The following is a 23,922-nucleotide window of genomic DNA, read 5'->3' on the forward strand; positions in this document are numbered from 1 at the left end:
TTCCCAATCGAGGCTGCTGGAACGCCGTCAGGTCACTCCGGCCCAGTTAAACCTCTGGATACTGGTGCTGATACTGGTGTTTATACTGGTGCTGATATTGGTGCTGATACTGGTCCTGATACTGGTGTTTATACTGGTGCTGATATTGGTGCTGATACTGGTGTTTATACTGGTGCTGATATTGGTGCTGATACTGGTCCTGATACTGGTGCTGATACTGGTGTTTATACTGGTGCTGATATTGGTGCTGATACTGGTCCTGATACTGGTGTTTATACTGGTGCTGATATTGGTGCTGATACTGGTGTTTATACTGGTGCTGATATTGGTGCTGATACTGGTGTTTATACTGGTGCTGATATTGGTGCTGATATTGGTGCTGATACTGGTGTTTATACTGGTGCTGATATTGGTGCTGATACTGGTCCTGATACTGGTGCTGATACTGGTGTTTATACTGGTGCTGATATTGGTGCTGATACTGGTCCTGATACTGGTGTTTATACTGGTGCTGATACTGGTCCTGATACTGGTCCTGATACTGGTGCTGATACTGGTCCTGATACTGGTGTTTATACTGGTCCTGATACTGGTCCTGATGTTGGTACAGACACTTTTTCTTCTGGAACGTCCTGCTGTCTCTCTACAAAACATATTTTTATGAAGAGACTTCTTTTATAATGATATTTCTTTTATTTATTTTGATTCATGATTATTTTCCTTTTCTTTTTTTTTTTGGCAGTTGATCTATTTTTACTTCATTGTTGTTGTTGCTGTAGTTGTTTTTATTGATGCTACTTTCTTTATATTTTCATGCTTTTATTTTTTGTTAAGCACTTTGTAACAATTTTGAAAGGTGCTATAGAAATAGTTATTATATTATTATTATTAGTAGTAGTAGTACCTTTTTATTCAGGAAGGCTTTTTTCATGTTAACTTTTGTTAGCGATTATTTTCTTCGTTTTTATTTCATGTTTTGTTTTTAACTCTTTAACATTGCTAATATTATCATTACTATTATTATTATTATTTTTTAGTAGTATTAGTATTATTATTAGTAGCAGTATAGAGGTCAGTTACTGGTGCAGTCAGTCAGTCCGGCTGGTGTTGGTAGACTGTGGCAGCTGATTAATGTCACTGCCTCTGGGAGGCTCTGTGTGTGTGTGTGTGTGTGTGTGTGTGTGTGTGTGTGTGTGTGTGTGTGTGTGTGTGTGTGTGCAGCAGGCTGAGCTGCTGTTGCATTGCAGTGACCCTCCAGGATCTGCTGCAGCACTGCTGCACACTGATGGAGGAGAAAACTGTCCGTTCTTCTCTTTTCGTTCTCTCTCTCTTTCTTTTCTTTTCTTTTTTTGTCACGTATGTATGGATCAGGGTTTCAGTTATCTATCAGTTATCAGTTATCTATCCATCCATGTGTCAGTGTGTTTCTGGATGTGTGTGTCAGTCTGTTCAGGCTGCAGCTTTGTGTTGAAATGCTGCTGCAGTGAATCTGGACTGTTTCTCTTTATGATGGTCGTCTAGATCAGTGTTTCTCAACGTGGGGTCCGGGGACCACCAGGGGTCCTTGAGGGGGTTCCAGGGGGTCCCCAGCAAACTGATGAATTGTTAAACTTCAGCATTATTTAATATATTTCAACAAATTAGAGAATGCAGCAGAATGATGTTCTGATCAGTTTCTCTGTTATCTCTCTACCTGCAGTACAGACAGTCAGGGAGTTCTGGACTAAATCATATCTGACAATAAAAATATTCTCAGATTTGGATCCGAGAGACAAAATCTCATCAGATGGGGTCTGTGGCCTTGATATGAAAAAGGTGAAGGTGTAAAGTACGTCACCGACAGCTGATTTAACAGTTTTATGGAGGAGCAGCAGCTGCTTCAGTTCCACTTCAGCCCAGAGCTTCAGTCCTGCCAGGGGAGGAAAACAACTCCATGACCTGCACACACACACACACAGACACACACACACACACACACACACACACACACACACACACACACACACACACACAGACACACACACACACACACACACAGATACACACACACACACACACACACACACAGACACACACACACACACACACAGACACACACACACACACACACACACACACACACAGACACACACACACACACACACACAGACACACACACACACACACACACACACACACACAGACACACACACACACACACACACACACACACACACACACACACACACACACACACACACACACACAGAGGTTGTTTGAGAGTGTGTTTGTGTTCATGTCAACCGAAAATAATAATGATGTGTGCTAGAGGGAAAAATAGGACAAGAGGCTTTATTGGTGTGTGTGTGTGTGTGTGTGTGTGTGTGTGTGTGTGTGTGTTGTCAGTTTCGCTGACTCAGATGTAATCCCAGCAGTAAATATTAATTCAGGGAAGCAGCAGCTGTCTGTCTGTCCTTGATAAAACTCTGATACGGATGTTTCTGGAACGAAGCCGCTGATAGACGATGTTTTGTGCCGATATTCAATTTCTTCAAATTTGACCGTTTTCATATCAAACATTTCCAAATGTTCAGCGTTTCCTCCGCCAGCGTCTGCTGTGTGTTCGGCTGTTCCAACAAGGAAAACAGTGGAGAAGAAATCATTTATACACTTCCAAAAATTAAGGAAGAAATACAAACAAAAAAAGGATCATGAAAAATAATATTTCACCTCAATGAGTCACAAAGTGAAGCCACACAGCGATCAGCCCAGTCTGCTGAGTCATGCTCACTAGCTGTAGCTTTGCAAATATAATGCTGCTATCCAACAGTCAACAAGTCTGGTCTAGTCTAGTCTAGTCTAGTCTAATCTAGTCTATTTATTATTATCTAGCCCTTTATCACCAGCATGTCTCAAAGGGCTTTACAAACCCTAACAAGACTTCTGACCCAACTTTAGAGGAAGGAACGTCTGAGTGACTGCTAGCATACACAGCACATCTGCTGCTGTTGCTTAGCAACACAGAGGCGTCATGGGTTTGGCTAAACAGCTGCTGTTTACCTAGCATTGCCTAGCCTAGCTAAGGTCTAAGGCATTAGCATGACTGTAATGTTACTTCCTTAAACTTTGACTACAATTTACCTTATTCACACGGCGGCCATTTTGAACACGGGTGTGAAACTGTCCAGTCAGCTCCGTCCTGCTGAACCAAGACGCAAAACATTTATCATTTCACAGATTAATCCCCACGAGAAGCAGATTAGAAACCAATGGAAACCAAAACTCATTATCACTAGCTAACAGAGGCTAGCCTGAGTAGCTAGCTTGTAGCTAACTGCTAAATTCAAGCAGTTGTTCCTGAGATTGCTGCTAACCTGACACTGTTCAGTCTGAAGTCAACACCTGTGTGTTAAAGTAACGTTAGTTTTATATCTATGTGTCCTGCTAGTTTCCCAGCCCAAGTGTTCAAAATGGCCGCCATGCAAATGAGGTCAGTTGCTATTTTCTCAACACTAAACAGATAACGCTGATTCAGCCAAACTGAACCGGCTGTCAGAAAATCGTTTATATCGCCGGTCTTCCACTAACTGCTCAGTGGTCTTCCAACATGGCGGCGGCTATGGTTGCCATGGTGATTACAGAAAGAAGTAGATAACACACACACCAGTGTGTTCTCTATGTGGCGCCGGGAACAAACACACAGGAGCCGCTCTGCAGCGGAGCAACGTTTCAAAATGTCGACAAACACACAAATCAGACACTGTGTGTGTGTGCGTGTGTGCGCGTGTGTGTGTGTGCGTGTGTGTGTGTGTGTGTGCGTGCGTGTGTGTGTTCCTTCACAACACTTCAGCAGAGCCAATAGAAAAACTGACTAGAGGTAACATCTGAGGAGATATCATATTTGTGTGTGTGTGTGTGTGTGTCTGTGCTTATTGATCTTATCTGTGTCTGTGTGTTTCTGTGTGTTTCTATGTGTGTGTGTGTGATAAGCAGCTCTAATAAACATGCATCACCTTGCTGTCACCTTGTTTCTCCGTGGAGAGACATCAGTCACACTCACACACACACACACCTACACACACACACACACACACACACACCTGACTGACTGTGTGTGTGTGTGTGTGTATAAACAGAGAGAGAGAGAGTCCATGCCTCATAAAGGAACATTTCACCCAAACAGCAGCTCTACTTGCACTCACCATGCAGCATTTTGTAGAGAACAGTCTGGAACAGTAGAGGCTGGGCACATACACACACACACACACACACACACGCACACACACACACACACACACGTACGCACGCACGCACACACACACACACACACACGTACACATACGCACGCACGCACACATGAGAACAGACTAAAATGTGCTGTAGCTGGAGGGAAGCTACAGTCTCTGCTGCTGTATTCACAATGAGAACTGAATCTACTCAACCACATGCAGTAGGTGTGTGTGTGTGTGTGTGTGTGTGCTGATTCACTGTGACAAGTCACCTTGCTGGGAGCAAGTAAACACACAAACAAACACACCACACACACACACACACACACATATATATATGGACAGAGTCAAATTTCAGAGGACTGAGGGCAAACATTTGGTAGGAGAGAATGTCATCTGTGTGTGTGTGTGCGTGTGTGTGTGTGTGTGTGCGTGTGTGTGTGTGTGTGTATACAGTATATGTGTGTGTGTCTGAGTTAACCAGCCTGGAGGGTTTTCTAGAATGCCAGTGTTCATCAGTGTGTGACAGACAGAACACACTGCTGTCAATCACACCAGTTCAACACACAGCAGGAGGTGTGTGTGTGTGTGTGTGTGTGTGTGTGTGTTTGCATGTGTCACCAATCTGCTACCAACCAGCTGAGTCTCATGATGGAGGAACATGTAGAACTGTGTGTTAGTTAATAAAGTGTAAATCTGTATAACTGTGTGTTAGTTAATAAAGTGTAAATCTGTAGAACTGTGTGTTAGTTAATAAAGTGTAAATCTGTAGAACTGTGTGTTAGTTAATAAAGTGTAAATCTGTAGAACTGTGTGTTAGTTAATAAAGTGTAAATCTGTAGAACTGTGTGTTAGTTAATAAAGTGTAAATCTGTAGAAGCAGCTAGAAGCAGAGAGCAGCTGAGTCAGCTTGTTGTGGTGTGGCTGTAGATCCATTCAGTAACGTTCTCAGTAAAAGTGAATAGTGTGATAAGGTGGATTTGGTTACTGTGACACAGTAAACTGTCTTGTCTTTAGCCCTAGTCTCTACTCCAAAACACTCTGAGTTGTAGCTTGAGAAGAGTCAGCTCAGTTAACCTGAACAAACTGTTAGCTAGCTAACTAGCCGGCAAACACACTGATGTTAATGTGAACATGCTAACGCTAGCTGCTACTAGATACGTTAGCTAGTGTGCTAATCAGATGTGTTTGGTATCTCATCACTTGAAGTAAAATCTCTATAATGTCAAACTGTAACAAAAGCCTGATTCAGCTAAAAACAATCTTTATTCAACAAAATATCAGTCAAGCACACACTTTAAAAAACATAATGTATTCAATTATGGGCGCTGTTTAATTTCATTTCAACGGTTATTTGAATAAGGCCAGATACATAGACACAGAACATTTTTAAAAGAAACAGTCTGATGTCACATATCGTAACATTTATAGCCTAAGCTATAAATATTATGCTAATTAATTTGCTTGCACATTATGTAATTTTGCCCACAACATAATGAAAGTGAGGTTGTGAATTATCCACGCTGGAAGAACGAGGTCTGATGTGCCTCGACGTCTCGAACCTCCGAGACTGACCCGCCTCAGAGTCGCCGTCTGGGTCCTGCAGCCGGTGGCCTTCTGCTGCCGTGGTGATTTGGTTAGTAGAGAATAAAATGGCGATTATGGAATTTTATTTGTTAAATTCAAGCCTGTGCAATAGTGTAAAGACTCTGTGGTCAGAACAGCAGGTCTGACTCAGGATAACACGCTGCTTTGATCCTCGCTGCAAAAGTCAGTCGCTTTACACAGAAGCTCGCCCAGCGCTGCTGTGGAATACTGAAGAAAGAGTCATCTGCAAGGCTAATGCTGTGTGTGTGTGTGTGTGTGTGTGTATAAAGGACAGAGTGTGTGTCCTTGGTCCACCTTGTCTCAGCAGGTACCCCCCTCCCCACGCCACACATTAGCACCAGCAGGGGAGACACACACACACACACACACACACACACCCCTTCTGTCTCACTAAAACAATTAAGCATCCATTAAACTGAGCACATAAGAGCACACACACACACACACACACACACACATTGACACACCTTCCTTCTGTCGCACTAAAACAATTAAGCTCCCATTAAATTGAGTGCACAAAAGTGTGTGTGTGTGTGTGTGAAGGTTGAGGTTTTGTGGAACTGGTAATATTATATCATTAATAGTTCATCAATTAACTGTGATGCAGTAACAGGTGTGTGTTTATATTTTATAATATTAATCATATATTTGTGTGTTTGTAGCTGTTGCTTAGTTTTACTCTTAATTAGCCCCAATTTAAATTCACCAGATAAACCACCAATTAATTAACAAGTTAAAGTTCAGCTGTGTGTGTGTGTGTGTGTTACATGACACTGATGGATGACTTTCATTACCTGTAGCTGTCCACCTGAAGCTCTCTCTCTCTCTCTCTCTCTCTCTCTCTCTCCCTCTCTCTCTCTCTTCTCTCTCTCTCTCTCTCCCTCTCTCTCTCTCTCTCTCTCTCTCACACACACACACACACACACACACACACACACACACGCCTCCTCTCTTGTTTCTGTGTGTTAACCTCAGCTCTCTTGTGAAGCCTCTCAGCTGAACACTGCAGTGAAGCTGAAGTCTGATTCTGAATGTGGTTTTATGACTGCAGATGATTTGCTCGATGTTTCACTCCGCTGCTGCCTGCCCTCCTCCTGTTCTACCACATTGGAGTGAAAGTTAATATAATATATAATATATCATATATGGTTCTGCAGCCTGCAGGCGCTGAAGCCCTGCCGGCTGTCGGTCCGTCAGTCTGGATGAGACTGGAGCATCGGCTGAATGAAACTGCATCTCAACACCAGATCTCACTGCTCCTCTTGTAAAACACAAGATGAATATTGTGGAAGTTCCCAGCTGTCCTGAAGCTCTCCTGACAGGCGAGGCGCCTCTCTGAGAACTCAGTCATCTGTAACATGGAGCTAAAGAATCAACAAGTATAGAAATAATAAAAAAGGCAAAATTAATTCTTCAGATTGGTCTGAATGTTCAGTAAAACCACGACTCTAACGTCATTATATATTGGAGAAAGTTGTTGTTTACATTTTCCCATCCCATGAACCAGCGTTCAGAGATCAGAGAGCTGTTTGTTGCTTTTGGCTATTTTGATGCTCCGTTACCAACGCAGCGTTTGGAAGGATCCAGAGTTTCCGTCGTCTGTTCGGCGGCCACTAGAGGCGCCGATCAGCTCCTGTCTGTCTGGACTTCCTGTACTGGACTGACTGACTTCCTGTCTCTGGTCGTCCACCAGCGCAGCATGAAGATGTGATCGCAGCATTATGAGCCGCATGCAGTCTCACACCTGGCAACCCGCATGGTAACCATAGAAACGGCTGCAGCACACAGCTGTGTATTCGCTACAGGATGCTGATATAAGTAGCGAGCTAGCTAGTATTTTTTCACTAAAGCTAAGCTTATCAAAAGGCCCGAACCCGAACTGAACTAAAAACTAAACACCAAACCCAAATCTGTGTGAAGCCTGACATCTAATGGTGCAAAGTAAGGTACTGAACTGACATCTGCTATTGGCTGATCTTTGGTGATGTCACCACCTGTTGTACTCTGTAGAAGGCGACATAATCACCTGGCACCAAAGACCAGCCAATAGCAGATGTCAGGTCACCGTCGTCCCGGCGGCACGGAGAGCAGTCAGGAGGTTCAGGGGAACGACCGAGCGCGAGAATAAACTTTTCCTCCAGGGCTGATTATCAGTCTGCGTTCTCGTGCGTTCTCATGTCCGCATGACGCGTTTTACGTGATATCTAACCGCATTCACAACAAAAGAACGACCGGACGGAGGACGGATAGAAAACCTGGAAGTTTCCTTGTCAATCTCAAAATATTGAGGAAGCATCGGACAGAGACTTGACCGACGAGAACGATCTGAAAGCCCCATGATTCATTGCGACAGCGGCGAGCGGCGCTGCAGCCTGCGGCACAGAGCCGGCTGACGGCTGGGAGTCTGGATTCATCACACAGGCCATCTGAAGCTTCTCTGTTCTTCTCTTCTTCACTTCCATGAGAAGATCATTCTCCACAAGACGACTGGGGAAGACGAGTATGGACTTGGCATTCTTGGATTTGATGATCAGCCCATTTTTCAAACTCAGTGACAACAAATCAAACTCTCATTCCATTGGTCAGGTCAACATGCTGTCTGCCGATTGGTCAGTTGTGTGGTGAAAGTTTCTGTTCAGCTGTGACTCAGCGGGTGTGTGACACTGCCAGACTGATGGTTACCATGACAACCAGCGGCGTAATGACAGGAAGTGATTACACTGTTTAAACACACAAACTCAACCTGAGAGTGGACAGAGTCACCAGCTGTCTCTCTCTCTCTCTCTCTCTCTCTCTCTCTCTCTCTCTCTCTCTGTCTCTCTCTCTCTCTCTCTCTGTCTCTCTCTCTCTCTCTCTCTCTGTCTCTGTCTCTCTCTCTTTCTGTAATACACTCGTCCGTTGTCCTCTTCGTCCTTCCTGCTCCATCTCCTTCCTCGTCATCATCACCTGTCTCACGCGTCATTGGCTGACGCTGAAGGACATCAGCCAGTGACGTCCTGACAGACAGGAGGCAGACAGCTGCAGAGGGAATGGAACCCACAACCCAGACAGAGTTAAAGTCACGGTGAAATGGCGTTTTGAGAGCATCTCGCTGTATTTTCTGTTGAAACAGGATGTGGGGGCGGGGCTTAACGCAGGGCGGGAGCATTCAAAAGTGCAAACCAATGGGAGATCAGTTAGGGCGAGAAAGACGGTTTGATTGGATGGGAGGGGCGGAGGGGCGGGACTGTTCAGAAATCTGTGATGTTTTATTGGTTGGAAGTTTTATGTCGCTTCCTGGTACACGATGATGTCACCAGTAAAGATACACAGTTTTCCAGGAAGGGAAAGTAATGACATTTTGATGTAAAAATCCACTAAAATTAATTTTTCATCTTATTTTTTTTTATACCTGAATCATCAAGTAGGTGTATGCTGTGATCGTTAACGAGCTAAAAAGAAAACGTCACTCTTCATTCCAGTGTGACTTTAATGCCTTGCTCCAGGGAACTGAACCCTCAACCCTGCAGTGTTCCTGTCTGCTGGGAATCTGCTTATTGGACTTAATGATGCGAACTGCTCATCCTGCTGGACCACCGCCTGTGTGTGTGTGTGTGTGTGTGTGTGTGTGTGTGTGTGTGCACTTTCTCTCTGTCATTGTCTCCGTTTGCTGCCTCTCTCTCTCTCTCTCTCTCTCTCTCTCTCTCTTTCCATTCTTCATCAGTTATTCTCTTTCCGCCTCCCTCTCTGTCCCATTCTTCTTCATTATCTCTCTCCCTCTCTCTCTCTCTCTCCACTCAGTTTATCCTCATCTCACTTTAAATGACATCTCATCCTCTCTGCTATCTCTTTCTTCTGTCTACTCTCTCTCTCTCTCTCTCTCTCTCTCTCTGTAATATTCCACAAATGCAATTTATTTCTCCAATTACAGAAGCATTATTAACCTAAGTAGCTAAAGCAGAATAGAAAACACATTACTGATACTTCAGTTTAAACACACGTGTACATGCCGGAAATTGGAATTATGCTTATTACCATTATTAACATTAACATTATTAACATTAACATTATTAACATTACAGTAAAGCAGCATCACAGTGTTTCTGTCTGTCAGTTCAGTTAAAGCAGCCTCTCTGGCAGCAGACAGATCATTACTCTTACTTCGCCGAAGCAGAGGTAGAAAATACATTAATTATTCAGCTCAATTTAGTTTCGACTAAAACATACACAGTGGTATTGAGAATTATGCCCTTATTAAATATGCAGGTTTCTGGAGATCCTGGAATATCACAGAATTTTGAAGATTGTTTTCCAGACAGGGAATGTCAGGGATCATCCGAATTTTCCAAATGGGAATTTTCCAGGAACATAGCAGAATGTGTTTTCAACTTGTTTCACACATTCATTGCATTAGATGGTGGTTTTAAATAACAAGACCAGGTTGACGTAGTGCAAGCCGGGCCAGTGCTGTCTGGCCTCCTCTTGGCTTCTGCACCCTGGTGTAATACGTGTTCTGTAGCCCTGCACTGTAGTGATATACTAGTAATACACTTATATTTTATATAAGTTGCACTTTGTACAGTTTGAAGGGTTCCTGCCTGGGAAGTGCATGTAAACAAACATTTTGATATTCAATTAAATTCAGTTCAACTTTATTATCATTGTAAAGTGCACAGGTACACATACAATGAAAGGTAGTTGTGCACTCCCAGGTGCAGGTGCAGGTGAAGGTGCAGGGGCAGGGGCAGGTGAAGGTGCAGGGGCAGGGGCAGGGGCAGGTGAAGGTGCAGGGGCAGGGGCAGGTGCAGGGGCAGGTGCAGGTGTTAGTGTTAGTACATTTACCCAGAGTTACTTGCAGACGGTGTCAACAATGTGTCTGTTCCAGAAGGTAGAAAGTATCATCCGGCTGCATGCAGTGGTCGCTGTTAATGTTGCTTTTTTTCAAAAGGGAACATTGTTACATCCTTCCTATGCTATGAAATTATATTTTTTAAGTGCTACTGAATTGAAGAGTGAATCCTTATAATACGTAAAAGGTGTTAAAGGAATAGTTCACCCAAAAATTAAAATTCGGTCATTATCTACTCATTCTCATGCCAGTACAAACTCGGGTGAGTGTTTTTTCTTCATACAACTTACCTGGAGTTCTCCAGGCTCGCTGCTGGAGGAGCTTCTTCCAGTGAACGGGGAGCCGGACGTTCTGCTTCAAAAAGGGCAACAAATGTCCATGAAATTACTCCATAAAGCTTGTGTAGTATAATCAAAGTCTTCTGACGCCTGACGATCGCTCTATGAGTCGAAAAAAATGAAATTTGATCCATAATTTAATGAAAATCCGAGTCTGCTGTCTGCTTCTCCACATCAGAGATCGATTTAGATACGTAGGTCGACTTTTCTGGAATATTCTGACAGTTTGGACTTGTTGTTGCAGCAAGAGGCAGCATCTGTCTGTGGGTCCAACAGCTACAGACAATACTGCCTGTGGGTCCAAAAGCTACAGACAATACTGTCTGTGGGTCCAACAGCTACAGACAATACTGCCTGTGGGTCCAAAAGCTACAGACAATACTGTCTGTGGGTCCAACAGCTACAGACAATACTGTCTGTGGGTCCAACAACTACAGACAATACTGTCTGTGGGTCCAACAGCTACAGACAATACTGTCTGTGGGTCCAACAACTACAGACAATACTGCCTGTGGGTCCAAAAGCTACAGACAATACTGTCTGTGGGTCCAACAGCTACAGACAATACTGTCTGTGGGTCCAACAGCTGCAGGAGGAGGAGAGGAGTTATATAGAGGAACAAAATCACCCAACTGATCCTTTAAAAGAAAAAATAGCATAAATTAATAATTTTTTTGAAAATATATCAGATTTGTGTTGGTATTGGTGGCAGTTTGTCTCTTCTTTATTTAACATTACATCTCTGCTGCAGGAGAAACAGCAGGACTGTCTCTGGATCGGTCTGTACAGTCAGACTTCACAGCATCCTTTATTTTAATTAGTTTTATCTCCCTCCGCTGGTGTTTGACTTGTTCTGGAACCGTTCTCCTCTGGTCCGGTTCTGATGGGATCTGCTTCTGTTCTCTTGGAGTTTTAGTTCTTTTGTTGTGAAATGTTTTCTGAAGCCACTCACAGTTTCTTTTTTCTCATCAGGCTTTCATGGGAGTTTTTTATTGTTCTCAGTTGAGGGTCTAAGGTTGTGTGTGTGTGTGTGTGTGTTATACAAATTAATTGGACTTGACCCACACAGTTTGTTTTTCTATTTTTTAATCCTTTGAATGAACAAATAAATCAATCTTAAAGCAAGACATCACAGTACACTCTTATCAAAAAGGGTTCTACAAAGCACCAGAAAATGGTTCTCTGGGCTAATTCTCCCGAGTCGTTTGTTTCCTTCAGACTGGATTTCATTTGATGTTGAGGTTATTTGCTTCTTTCACACACTGAACTTGTTTATCTGCCTCCTTTATGAACGCCGGCTGTTCAGATAACTGGAATAACCTTTTAATCCGCGGCCGGAGCTTCTTACCGCAGAAACGTGCAGATCGTCCGTCTGTCGAGAACCTCGTATCTCTGGAACGCCCGCCAACGACAACATTATGGAAAGGACCCTACAGAGAAATGAAACGTTTTTCTTTACCTTCCGCTTGATCCGGTCTGTGTGTAACCAAGTCTCGCTCAAGTCTCGTGAGAGTTGAGTTGTTGCAGGAAGTTACACACAGACTGGATCAAGCGAAAGGTAAAGAAAAATGTTTCATTTCTCTGTAGGCTCCTTTCCATAATGTTGTCAGACACTTATAATAACAATCTGAGCCTGTCAGTGGCAAAAACAAGAACTTTTAGTGGACGTACGTTGACGGTGTGATTTGCCCCGTCGAATTACATCGCAGCTCGTTTTGCGATCTCGCTCAATACTGGACCAGTTTCAAAAATTGTTGTCCCCTTTAGTCACTTAGACACAAAAAGATGGGAAAATAGGGTCCAGGTTGAAAAATACCGAAGTTACCCTTTAATGAGAGAACCGCATTCTACAACCGAACTCACTCCCTGATAATTCAGGTATTGATACTGAATTTGAGAGATTCGGTTAGTCTGAACCAGTAGTGTGAACCAGAACCAGACCGGGCAGCTGGTTGTTACCTGACGTCAGGCGCATCATCATTATCACCGTTATGTTGAAAGTGTTGTGACGTTCTCACATCTTCTATCCAGTGTGTTTCCTCAGCAGTGCGGCTGCTCCTCCAGTTCTGAGGTCTTCGGCCCAGATTTTGCGGTTAAAAGTATCGAGTCCATGTGGTGGAAAAAGAGAAGATGACGCCGCTGTCAGTGGCGGTTGTTATGGATACACTGACGCCTCTGGTTACTGGTGTTACTGGTGTCGATGGTAGCCGCCATATTGGTCTGAAGTAAACGTTACTATGGTTACAGACATTCTTGAGTGACTCCTGTTACCCTACAGACAGTCTGGTCATGTGACTCCGCTCTGCTCCAGTGTGACCAGACAGATGCAGATTCACTCTTTTTTTTTTATAATTATTTTTATTAGGGACCAACATGACAATGGACAGATGTAGTTACAGATGTTTCGCCTCTCATTTTTTTTTTTTTTTTTTTTTCCTGCCCTCCCCTCACATCAGGTTTCCCACCCATAACCCAAACTACATGTATAAAAAAATCAAATTAAAGTAACTACGAGCATAACAATATGGTGAGATATACACTGAGTTTCAACTGTTAGATAAAAATAAATACGCTCAATTACACAAAATTGAATGGGAGTTGGGTATATGGGAGGAGAGAAACCAAAACAAAAACAACAAAGAAATAAAAATAAAATAAAACAACAAGAACAAAAATTAGTTAAATTTGGTCGTCACCAAATTGTGGCAGTGTGAACGCAGCCAAAAGACACTCAGTTACAGTAACTGGAGGGAATGTGATTCGGTTCATGTATCTTTAGGATGATTTTATTTCGTCTCTGCTGTTCAGATTCTCCAGTCTGATGGCATCAAACTAAATGGGAACAACAATCAGGATTTGTGTTTGTTCTTTTCTTTTTAATCTCCTGTTTCATATTTCTGTCACGTCTGTTTGTTGTTTGTCTCACGGACTGTTGAGCAGCGTTTTGTTCGACATGAAAATTAAATTATCTTCTCTTTTCTCCTCTTCTCTCCCTGCGCCTTATCCCCTCTTTTCTCCTCCTCTGTTTTATCTTCTCCTCTTTTTTCTCCTTCCCTGCCCTCTCCTCACCTTCACCTCTTACATCCTCCTCTTCTTTCTTCTCCTCTTTTCCTTCCCCTCCTCCTCACATCCTCTCCTTGCCTCCACTCCTCACTTCCCCTTCCTCTCTTCTTCCTCCTCTCCTCTTTTCTCTCCTTTCCCCTCCTTCTCCCCCTTTCCTTTCCTCCTCTGTCCTCCTTTTCTCCTGCTCCTTTTTTCTCCTCTCCTTACCTCCTTCCATCCTTCCATTTTTTTCTGTTCCTCCCTCTTCTCTCTTCTCTTTCTCTTGTATCCTCCCCTCCTCTCCTTACCACCTCATTTTCTCTCATTGTCTCCTCTCCTCTTACATCTTCCTCTCCTCAACGCCTCCTCTCTTCCGTCCTCCTCTCCTTGTCTCCTCTCCGCTTCCCCTGTCTGCATCCTCCTCTCTGCTCCTCTGCTATCTCCCCTTCTCTCCTCTTTGATCCTTTTCTTTCTCCCTTTCCATCCTTCCATATTTTTTTCCTTCATCTTCTCTTTCTCTTATATCCTCTCCTCCTCCCCATTACCTCCCCATCTCCCCTCCTTACCTCCTCCTCTCACCCCCCCCCCCACCCGCAGAGCGTTGGTGTGAGCGTTATGGAGAGCTGGGGGGGGAGGTGCTGTGTGTGGAGCTGGAGAAGGAGCGTCATGGTTTGGGTCTCAGCCTGGCGGGGAACAGAGATCGATCCAGACTCAGCATCTTCGTGGTCGGGCTTCACCCAGGAGGGGCGGCGGCGCGCGACGGACGCATCCGGGTGGGAGACGAGCTGCTGGAGGTGAGGGGGGGGGGGGGGGGGGGGGTAGATTAGAATAAATCAGATTAGATTAGTTCCGTCTTGATCAGACTTCAAATTAAGTTCATGTGTTCACATATAATACCAATACTCTACAAACCTACTGATAGTGCAATACAATAGTGTGATAACTACATTTGAATCTTGAAATCTTGCAATCAACAATCCAACTGCCGTACTGTTCTTGAGTGAGTTATTGTAATGAATTCCATAATTTAACAGTTCTGAAAATAAAAGTCCGTCTTCCCATTTCAGTTTTTATTTTTATTTACAGTGGTAGGGTTTCTCTTCAGTGTGAATGCGTTGATCTATTGTTAGGCTACTTGACTGCGTGAAACTGCTCCCACATTGGTCACAGAGGTAGGGTTTCTCTCCAGTGTGAATGCGTTGATGTCTTGTTAGGTCACCTGACCACCTAAAAGATTTCCCACACAGCTGACAGGAGTAAGGTTTCTCTCCTGAGTGAACTCTCTGATGACTCTTTAAGTTTTGAAGTGTTGTGAATGCTTTGTCACACTGCTGACAGCGGTGACGTATAGGTCCGTTGGTGTCTCTCTGTTTCCATAGAGAAAGATATAAAGAAAGAATCAGGACAGAGGGACAGAGAGAGAGTGTGTGTGTGTGTGTGTGTGTGTGTGTGTGTTGCAACATCAATGATACAACAGTGATATTTTTTCTCACCTCTTCTGAAGAATTCATTTCGACAACGTTCCTCCCCTCGTCTCTTCCCGCCAAGCTCTGACATCATCAAACAGAGACAGTCGGTAAGACAGGGAACACCCACAAAAACAGCAATAATAATAATAACAATAATAATAATATTAATAATAATAATAATAATAATAATAATGTAATAATGTTGTCGCAAGCAGTGATTGTAGGATCCAAGCAGTTCTCTGAAGACTAAAACCTATTGAAGAAATATTAAGGTTTCATTAATGTGAATGGAAAAACAGTAAAAGTGCTGCTGTCCAACAGACAGACTCTCATATAATTCATTTTCTTCAGATTTATAAAAAAACTGCTTTCATGCTGTTCATCTTGAAACTGCACCTGTTGATTGATCACACATGAGCAGGTCTAATTTATGATCAATATGTGTGATACTTCCACATTAATGTAGCTACATTTGGTGACATCATGTTTACTCCTGCTAGAATAGAAATCCTGCTGTAGAAAAAAGGATGAAGATGAAGTTGTTGGAGTTTTGGCAGCTCTCAGGAACAGGAAGGTGAAGTTGTTCCAGAAAGGGAGGATGGATCAGTAAAACGGTTGTTGTAGGATTTGTAAGATCATCCATCTCCTTGTTGAAGGCATACTGAGCAGGATTTTCGCCCTGGAAATAGCATAAACTCATCCAAAAATAATCCTACTCAATCATAACTTGGTTCGTTTTGCCTCGCTGTACTTTTTTACTGGTTTTTACTGATCTGGCAACCAGGGAGGAGCGGTCAACTGTGAAAGTTGTTTACAAGCCACAAGCAGCTAAATCCTCCTCAGTATGACTTTAAAGTCGAGATGAAATGAAAAATGCCTTTTTAACCCTTTTAGATCACATCCCCGGTCATATTATGCACCTATTTAACAATATATGCCAAAAAAAATACAAAAAATCAATTTCTTTGTATTCTTATATCAAAATCCAATCATGTTTTCTTCCTGTAAAACAAAATATGCCGTGTGCTTACGTAAGCATGCCCATAACCAATTTCAACCAATAATATCATGACACAACAGGTGAGGGAGGTGTGTGTGGAGCCAACAGTCCTCTGTAGCTCCGTTTCTCTCTGTAGCTCCGTATCGCGCTAAACTCTAAGCCCCGCCCACTGTTTAGCGGTCCAATCAAATGCGAAGGATTTGATTTAAATCCCTCTTGTAACTGTACACCGCTCAAATATTCCGTTTCACTGGGAAATACGTCACAGTACAGAAGCTAAAGACGCTCTAACTTCTGTTTCAGTGGGACTTTAAATGAAAATAAAAGTCAATTTTGTTTTGTGTTTCTGGCTGGAACTACATTGTGATTACATTGGAGTTGAAGTGGGAACGTTACTGTGGAACAGTATTGAGACAGTTTAGCTAGTGCCATGTATCCTCTCATCTTTTAAATGGGTTTTTGTTTTTTGTGTTGTCGCTGGTATTTTGTCTGCCTTCGAGGACCACAATGAAAGTGTTTTAAATGACTTTCTTGTTCTTTCCACCTGGGTCAAATACACATGAATCGTGTATTGTCGTGTAGTTTTCCGTTTCCCAAAGCAAATCAAAACAAAACAGTCTGGGCTCCGCTCGGTCAAACTGTTGCAGAAACCTTTTAATGGAGCATCGTTTCACAAAGTAGTGTCGGTTAACCGTTAACTGAGTTTATCACTATAGATAACATCCATAACAAGCTTATGTGCAGAGATGGGCAAAGATACATTAAAATGTATCTTAAAATACCCCTCAAATAAATGTATCAAAATAAAATACAAAATACTGGAGCCAGAAAATGTATCAAAATAAAATACATGTATTTTGTATTTTCAAAATACAGGAAAATACATTTGTAACATTGGGCATTCAGAATTTGTACAAAATGGCCACACCGCCACTCCCTCACTCTCGCTCGCCCACTCACTCTGTTAGTTTACCGTTAGCCAGTTAGCCGTTAGCCTGCACACTGCAGCTAAAACACTAGTGGTACCTAAAACCGAACTTCACAGAAGATGAACTTGATTACGGAAATACTGTGAGAAGTGTGGGCTTACAAAATCACTGTGTGAGTGTGTCTAAGTGTATTGTTCTTCATTTTAAGATGTATTTACATGATTTTTTATGTTTTATGAATCATGGAGAAAGTATTTTGAGTATTTTGAAAATACAAAATTACTCCACTCTAAAGTATCTTGTTACAAATTACATTTGAATTTTTTCAGCCCGGTCAAATACCAATTACAAAATACTCAAAAGTAATTGAAATACGTATTTCAAATACAAGTAACAGAAATACTGCCCATCTCTGCTTATGTGTCCCGTTGATGTGTTCATATTGTTTCCTACCTGAAACAAGCCGAGAGCCGTTAGTCTGAGCTGCTGTTCTCTCACGAAGGCGTCTCAGTTTGAACGGGTGGATCACCATGGTAACCGGGCCATCCGAATCGGGACATTCTAAAAGGCTTAATATGAAAACGGCTTAACGAGGCAAAAAAATATTTAACGATGAAAAAGTTAGATTTTTTCCCAGGTATACAGCAACATAAGGACTAGCAATGGTGAAAAGAAAAAGAAAATTTACATCAATTAGATTTTTTTAATGAATTAATATAGTGGAAAAAATGGCTAAAAAAGGGGGCTTAACGTGGCTTAATGAGCTAATATTGAAATGAAAAACTCTGAAAATTTTTCACTAGAGCCCAGAAAGAATGTCTAGAAAAAATAGGCAAACATTTAAAAAAAAATCATCCAAGTCTGAATTTAGGAAAAAACGATGATAATGTGGCTTAAAGACCTAAAATCAAAATAGAAAAAAAAACCTCCTTAATTCAGGAATCAGGGGGATAAAAGGAGATGCTGTGGTGAAAATTTGAAGTTAAATGTAAATCAGTAACATGGTCAAAAAACTGTGACAAGATCCCCAGCTGACAATGAATGGAAATTAATGAGCTTGATGTGGCTTATTTACCTAAAACTGATCATCAAAACTGAAAATCAGTAATAAATACGGGGACTTCTTATCCTAATTATTCACTACCATCAAAAGGAAAACACTGGGTATAAACCAGGATACTTGTAATTAAATAATAATGTGGTAAGTTGCCCTAAAACCATTAAACATGACAGCTTAGGATAGGAACAGAAACATTTCATTCAAATCAAAGTGACAAGTAATAAAATGAACCGAACAGGGGAAACTATGAATTAACAGAATGAACAGATAGTGAGGAGGGCCGTTAGCAGGGCGACTGTGTTTACAGACCGGTACAACCACTTTGCTTTCCATCATGGTTTATTACATCGACCAGTAGTACTGGTACTCTACCAGTAGGACCAGTACAGGTACAGTGTGGTATTTATGTGTCTGAAGGTATATAGCCTAGTGGAGCTTCCTATCATCCTGCTGGCTGGAGAGTGGCTCTCTGCTGACATCTAGTGGTTTAAATTGCCAATTACCCCAAATATCCAGGTACTATTGATTAATTGTGAATGATCGACATATTTGGAACAAATCAATTGCATGGCAATTAAAAACTAAATCTGATTGGGCTCTCGACAAAGCGCTGTAATAGGCCTACATGGATGATTTAAACACTGTAGACCAGCTTTTAACTTTCTGAGGGTTTTTCTGCCCTTGAGTAAAGGATCGTCAGTGTAAATTTAAAAATCAACACTACGCCCCATCAGAGTTAGTTTAACACTTTGGATGATTTTGACCAGCGATATCAGCTCTATGAGCGGACAAACAACTCTCCGATTAATGCTGTCACCTCAAAATAATGTTATTGAAAGATCAACTCTTATTTACACTGATGGCATCTTCTGCCTTACATTGCAGGCTTTTGGCTGATGGAGCAAAGCTGAAAACTGTTTTTAAGGCATATAAAACTGTTTAACATGTATGTGATTTAGTAAAGATAATACAGGAATGTCGTACCTTGCAGTACATTTGTACTTTCTTTAAGGGCAATCCTAGCTAACTAGTTCCCCAGACAACAGTCGACTTATTAGTGTTTTACCAGCAGTTAGTATGATGCAGAGAGCAGCCAGATATGGGAGAACATGGAAAGGAATGAGTTCATTTCTACCAACTGAGGACAACAACAACAAGAAAATTCAACCACAACAGCTGTAACTGAAATGTCCGATCAACGGTTAAATCATGTTGATCATAGTAAAGCTGTTGGAATACTATTTTTGGATCAATACTGATAAAACATTTGCACTGTAATTTTAATCAAACAGCTATTGATTGGATTAAATCTTATCTAACAGATTGAATACTGTCCAGTTGTATTGATGGATCATTTCACTTCTTTTTGTTAGTGTGGCGTTCCTCAGGGAAGCTGCTCGGGTCCCCTGTTTTATTTGATGTATAGAAATACCATCACTGGTGAGATCGCGGCCATCATGTTTGCAGATGATGTCACCATGTACACTGTGAGAAACTAGTGAGCAAATACAGGAGTCAGTACAACTTAAAAAGAACTTTTTAAAGAATGACATTACGAGAATCCTGGTGAAGCCTCATCAGACCTGGTTGCACTACAGGCCGATGGGATGATGAAGGTATTTTTGTTGCAAAACTAGGATTGAGAACGATTGCAATTTTCTGTAAATCTGTACTCGTTGGTTTTTGTAACGTGTACACGTTTTTTAAAATAGGTTTAGGCCTATCAGCTGGCAGTCTTACCAGAGACATTCTGCATTCAAATGCATATTCACATCATCCACTGTTTCACGCACAGCCCGTGGATGATGGAGCTAAAAAAGCTATAGGCCTTTAATTTTATGCGTTGCACATATAGGCTGTAATTACAAATATAGCCTGCACTGTCACACCCTTCATTTTCAAATCGTGTGATTTATATCTCCAAATGAAATTGGGCTCACAGTGAGGCAATGTGGATCCCTGTCATCAATATCTCTGTGGAGTCCTGCATGCATGTTCATGCCACGCCACCAACTTCATATTCTAGCAGTTTGCCAATATTCAGTCCAGTGTTTCCTCTCGGATGTTTTTTAGCAGCGGGGAGAAAGGGTTTTGTTGTACCTGGGTGGCGCGCACGTGGTACGCCGGCGGTCGGAGTGGAAAATGCAATCAGGAATATTTTAATACATAGCTTATATAAACATCGTTGGCAATTATTTTACCGACGTTTATTGAAGTAACGTTACCGGTATTATGATTCACTGAGTTCGCTAACGTTAACGTTACCTAGCTAACGTTAGCTGGAACATTATTTCACGATATATTATTAATATTAATAATAATTAGTTGGCCATGAACATCAATAGAGAATACATTGCGAATGTAAAATCTATCTAACTTAACATTAGCTAGTTAAATCTACCTTTCTCTCTCTTCTCTTTCTTTTTCTCTTCTTCCTCTCTCTCCCTCTCGCCTCGGCCGGGTGTCGCCACTTCCTGTATCCGTCGTTTCAAATTAAAAGCCCTCTGCAGAGTCGTGTAGTTGCGACTTCATGACATTTCATAAAATTCTGAAGCAGCGGCGGCAATAATTTGTATATATATGTGTATAACGGAAACTCTGCAGTCACTGGTCATCAAGATCTAGCCCACACTGAAACAACCCTCAAACACATTAAAGTCACAGCAACATATTATGAGAAAAATGCATTATTTTCTTCAGCCTTCATGATGGAAAAAGAGGACACGCTATGCCTTGGTCTACAAACACACACGTGGCAAAACCACTGCGCAAACCCGGCCACTGATAGCCATTTGTGAGGAGCTTTTCAAAAGACGCAAACGCAAAAGATTATAGTAGAGCGAATGCAGAGAGTAGCTTCAGCACCTCAAGCTCGTCAGAAACCTATTTGTGCACATGAGGGAGAGGCCGGGCTTTCAAACCCTTTGCTCAGCGTAGAGAGACGTGAACATTGACAAAGACAATGTGGTTGACAGATTTATGGAAAACTGCAGGTAATGTTAGTACACTTCATTATAATTTATTAATTAAAAGAGAAATAAGTGAAACAATTTATAAACCGATTAATTAAAATGCTTTTAAATGGCTCATTTAAAGGAATAGTTCACCCAAAAATAACCCTAACCCTAACCCTCAGAGGATTCCCGTCCAAAAGTCCAGAATTACCTTCTGAAGGCGACTGCTGTGTGCGAGGTGTATGTCTGACATCTTTACATTGTTGTTTAAAACAACAATGTAAAAATGTCATTACAAAGTGACAATAATATAATTTGGATGGAGAGCTTGTGAAACTGTGAAGAGTCTGATATCACCATTCATGTTCCTGACACAACATACGGACTGACACATTTTGTATTGAGATATATTGAATTTAGATATATTGTCCCGTCCCATGTGTGTGTGAATGAGATATTGATTTAACATTTGGAGGTGCTGGGAGCTTCTAACTCGCCCGCTGAGAAGCAGGCGAGCGAGAATTTTAACGGCATTGCAGCACAGTGACCTTTCTAATATCTGTCTCAACTAAGGTGTGTGTGTGTGTGTGAGAGTGTGTGTGTGTGTGTGTGTGCTGACCTTGGGAGTGTTGATGTGGAGAACCATCAGAGTGTCATACAGAGACAGAACTGAATTACTGCAGGAGATCTATCGTGTGTGTGTGTGTGTGTGTGTGTGTGTGGTCGGACCTATCAGAGCGTCTCCAGTGTTGCTGACAGTCTTCTAGCAAGAGAACTGAGAAACCACCCCAAAAGGCAAGGGATTATGGGTAGAAGGAGACGGCTGCGATTCAGCCTAGTGGAACAAAATGGAGTCTGGACTGATGCGGTTTATGTGTCTTCTAGTGACTTTTTTTTAGCCAAGTCCTGGTTGGCTTGTGATTGGTCAGTGTGAACCTAAACAAGCAGCTGGAGGAGGATCACACCTTTAGTCTAGACCTCGCCTGACACGGTTTCTGGGTATTAAAGTCCTCAAAACTCAAACCATTTCCTCTTGCTGCCTGTGGGGGGCGCCAACATGCAAAATAGCCCAGTGAAGCTTTAATTCATTGTGATTTATTTTGTTTCTGTTGAGGTGAAATGATTATATTTTTCTCTCCTGTCTTTTAAACCCAGTGTTCATGCTCCCAGGTCACAGGACTGCAAAGCTCTTCAACATTAGAATTATTATTTTGTTTCTAATTTTTGTGAAGGTTTGAAAATGGGTGGGAAAAAAAGAAAATGGAAATGTCAGCAGCCTTTCTTGCACATTTTTATTTTTTTTGATAAAGTTTTATCATTTTACATGTGGAAATAGAGTAAACTGACACTGTCTGTCTGTCTGCCTGCCTGCCTGTCTGTCTGTCTGTCTGTCTGTCTGCCTGTCTGTCTGTCTGTCTGCCTGCCTGCCTGTCTGTCTGTCTGTCTGTCTGTCTCTCTGTCTGTCTGTCTGTCAGATTAACAGCCAGGTTCTGTATGGGCGGAGTCACCAGAACGCCTCGGCCATCATTAAGAGCACCGCCTCCAAGGTGAAGATCATCCTGCTCAGGTAAGACTTGCAAGGCATGCTGGGAAATTAACACCAAGCACCAATCGGATGCAGAGCAGAAAAGTCCATTAGCCATTACAGGCCGACAGTCAACAGTGGCTGAATATCTGAATATCCTCCTTTATTATGTTGTATTTAAGTAGATGTTAATACTTCTTTGGCTGTTTTTCCATCATTCGTGACAGCTGTTGTTGTTGTTTTTCTTCTTCTTGATCTGCCATTATTTTTGTCTGATGACTATCTATTATATATCTATATATCTATTGTATTTAGAACATATCCGTGCTGCAAAGAACGATGGGAAATATTGCCAGACAAGTCTGCATGGAGCGCCCCAAAAGTCTGCATGAAAGCCTTTACGGACTTGACTTAGTGACGGTGAACCCTAAACCCTCCTGGACTCAACGGGAGCGCTGTAAAGTTCACAAGTCCTCAGAAGTCCGGACATTTAGATTCAGCATCTGAGTTGTAGCTTGAGAAGAGTCAGCTCAGTTCACCTGAACAAACTGTTAGCTAGCTAACTAGCCAGCAAACACACTGTTAATGTGAACATGCTAACGTTAGCTGCTACTAGATACGTAGCTGATAGTATCTGGTTAGCTGACCAGATACTATGGTTAGCTAGCTAACAAGCTGACATTATCTAAACACTAAATCAATCAGATGGATCAGTGATGAAATGATCAGTTCAGTCAGAAACAGACAGAAATTAACCGTCTGTTCAATTCTGTTGAGACGACAGAAACGCAGTCAGCTGTTCACAGAGCTGAGGACCTCCAACATGGCCGCCGGAGGGGGGTGACATCACCTGGAAGCCTCTATATGAGCAGACTGGCTGCTGGTTGGACATGGTTGTGATGTTTGGGTTTTGGTTTTCCAGCCTCAGACTGAAACCAACCTGACTGTCCAGCTGGGTTTG

General features: G+C 42.2%; 1 protein-coding gene across 1 annotated transcript in view; it reads left to right on the plus strand.

Annotated features, from left to right (window-relative positions):
- Positions 1-3,586: 3,586 nt before the first annotated feature.
- patj (PATJ crumbs cell polarity complex component) overlaps positions 3,587-23,922 on the plus strand; it is a 54,480-nt gene continuing 34,144 nt past the window's right edge. Inside the window, exons 1-3 of the mRNA XM_078285624.1 lie at positions 3,587-3,626; positions 14,622-14,818; positions 22,912-23,003. Coding sequence (XP_078141750.1) covers positions 3,587-3,626; positions 14,622-14,818; positions 22,912-23,003 — 329 coding nt within the window. The remainder of the gene's footprint in view (positions 3,627-14,621; positions 14,819-22,911; positions 23,004-23,922) is intronic.

Source organism: Centroberyx gerrardi, chromosome 9 (genome assembly GCF_048128805.1).
Source record: "Centroberyx gerrardi isolate f3 chromosome 9, fCenGer3.hap1.cur.20231027, whole genome shotgun sequence".
Lineage (NCBI taxonomy): Eukaryota > Metazoa > Chordata > Actinopteri > Beryciformes > Berycidae > Centroberyx > Centroberyx gerrardi.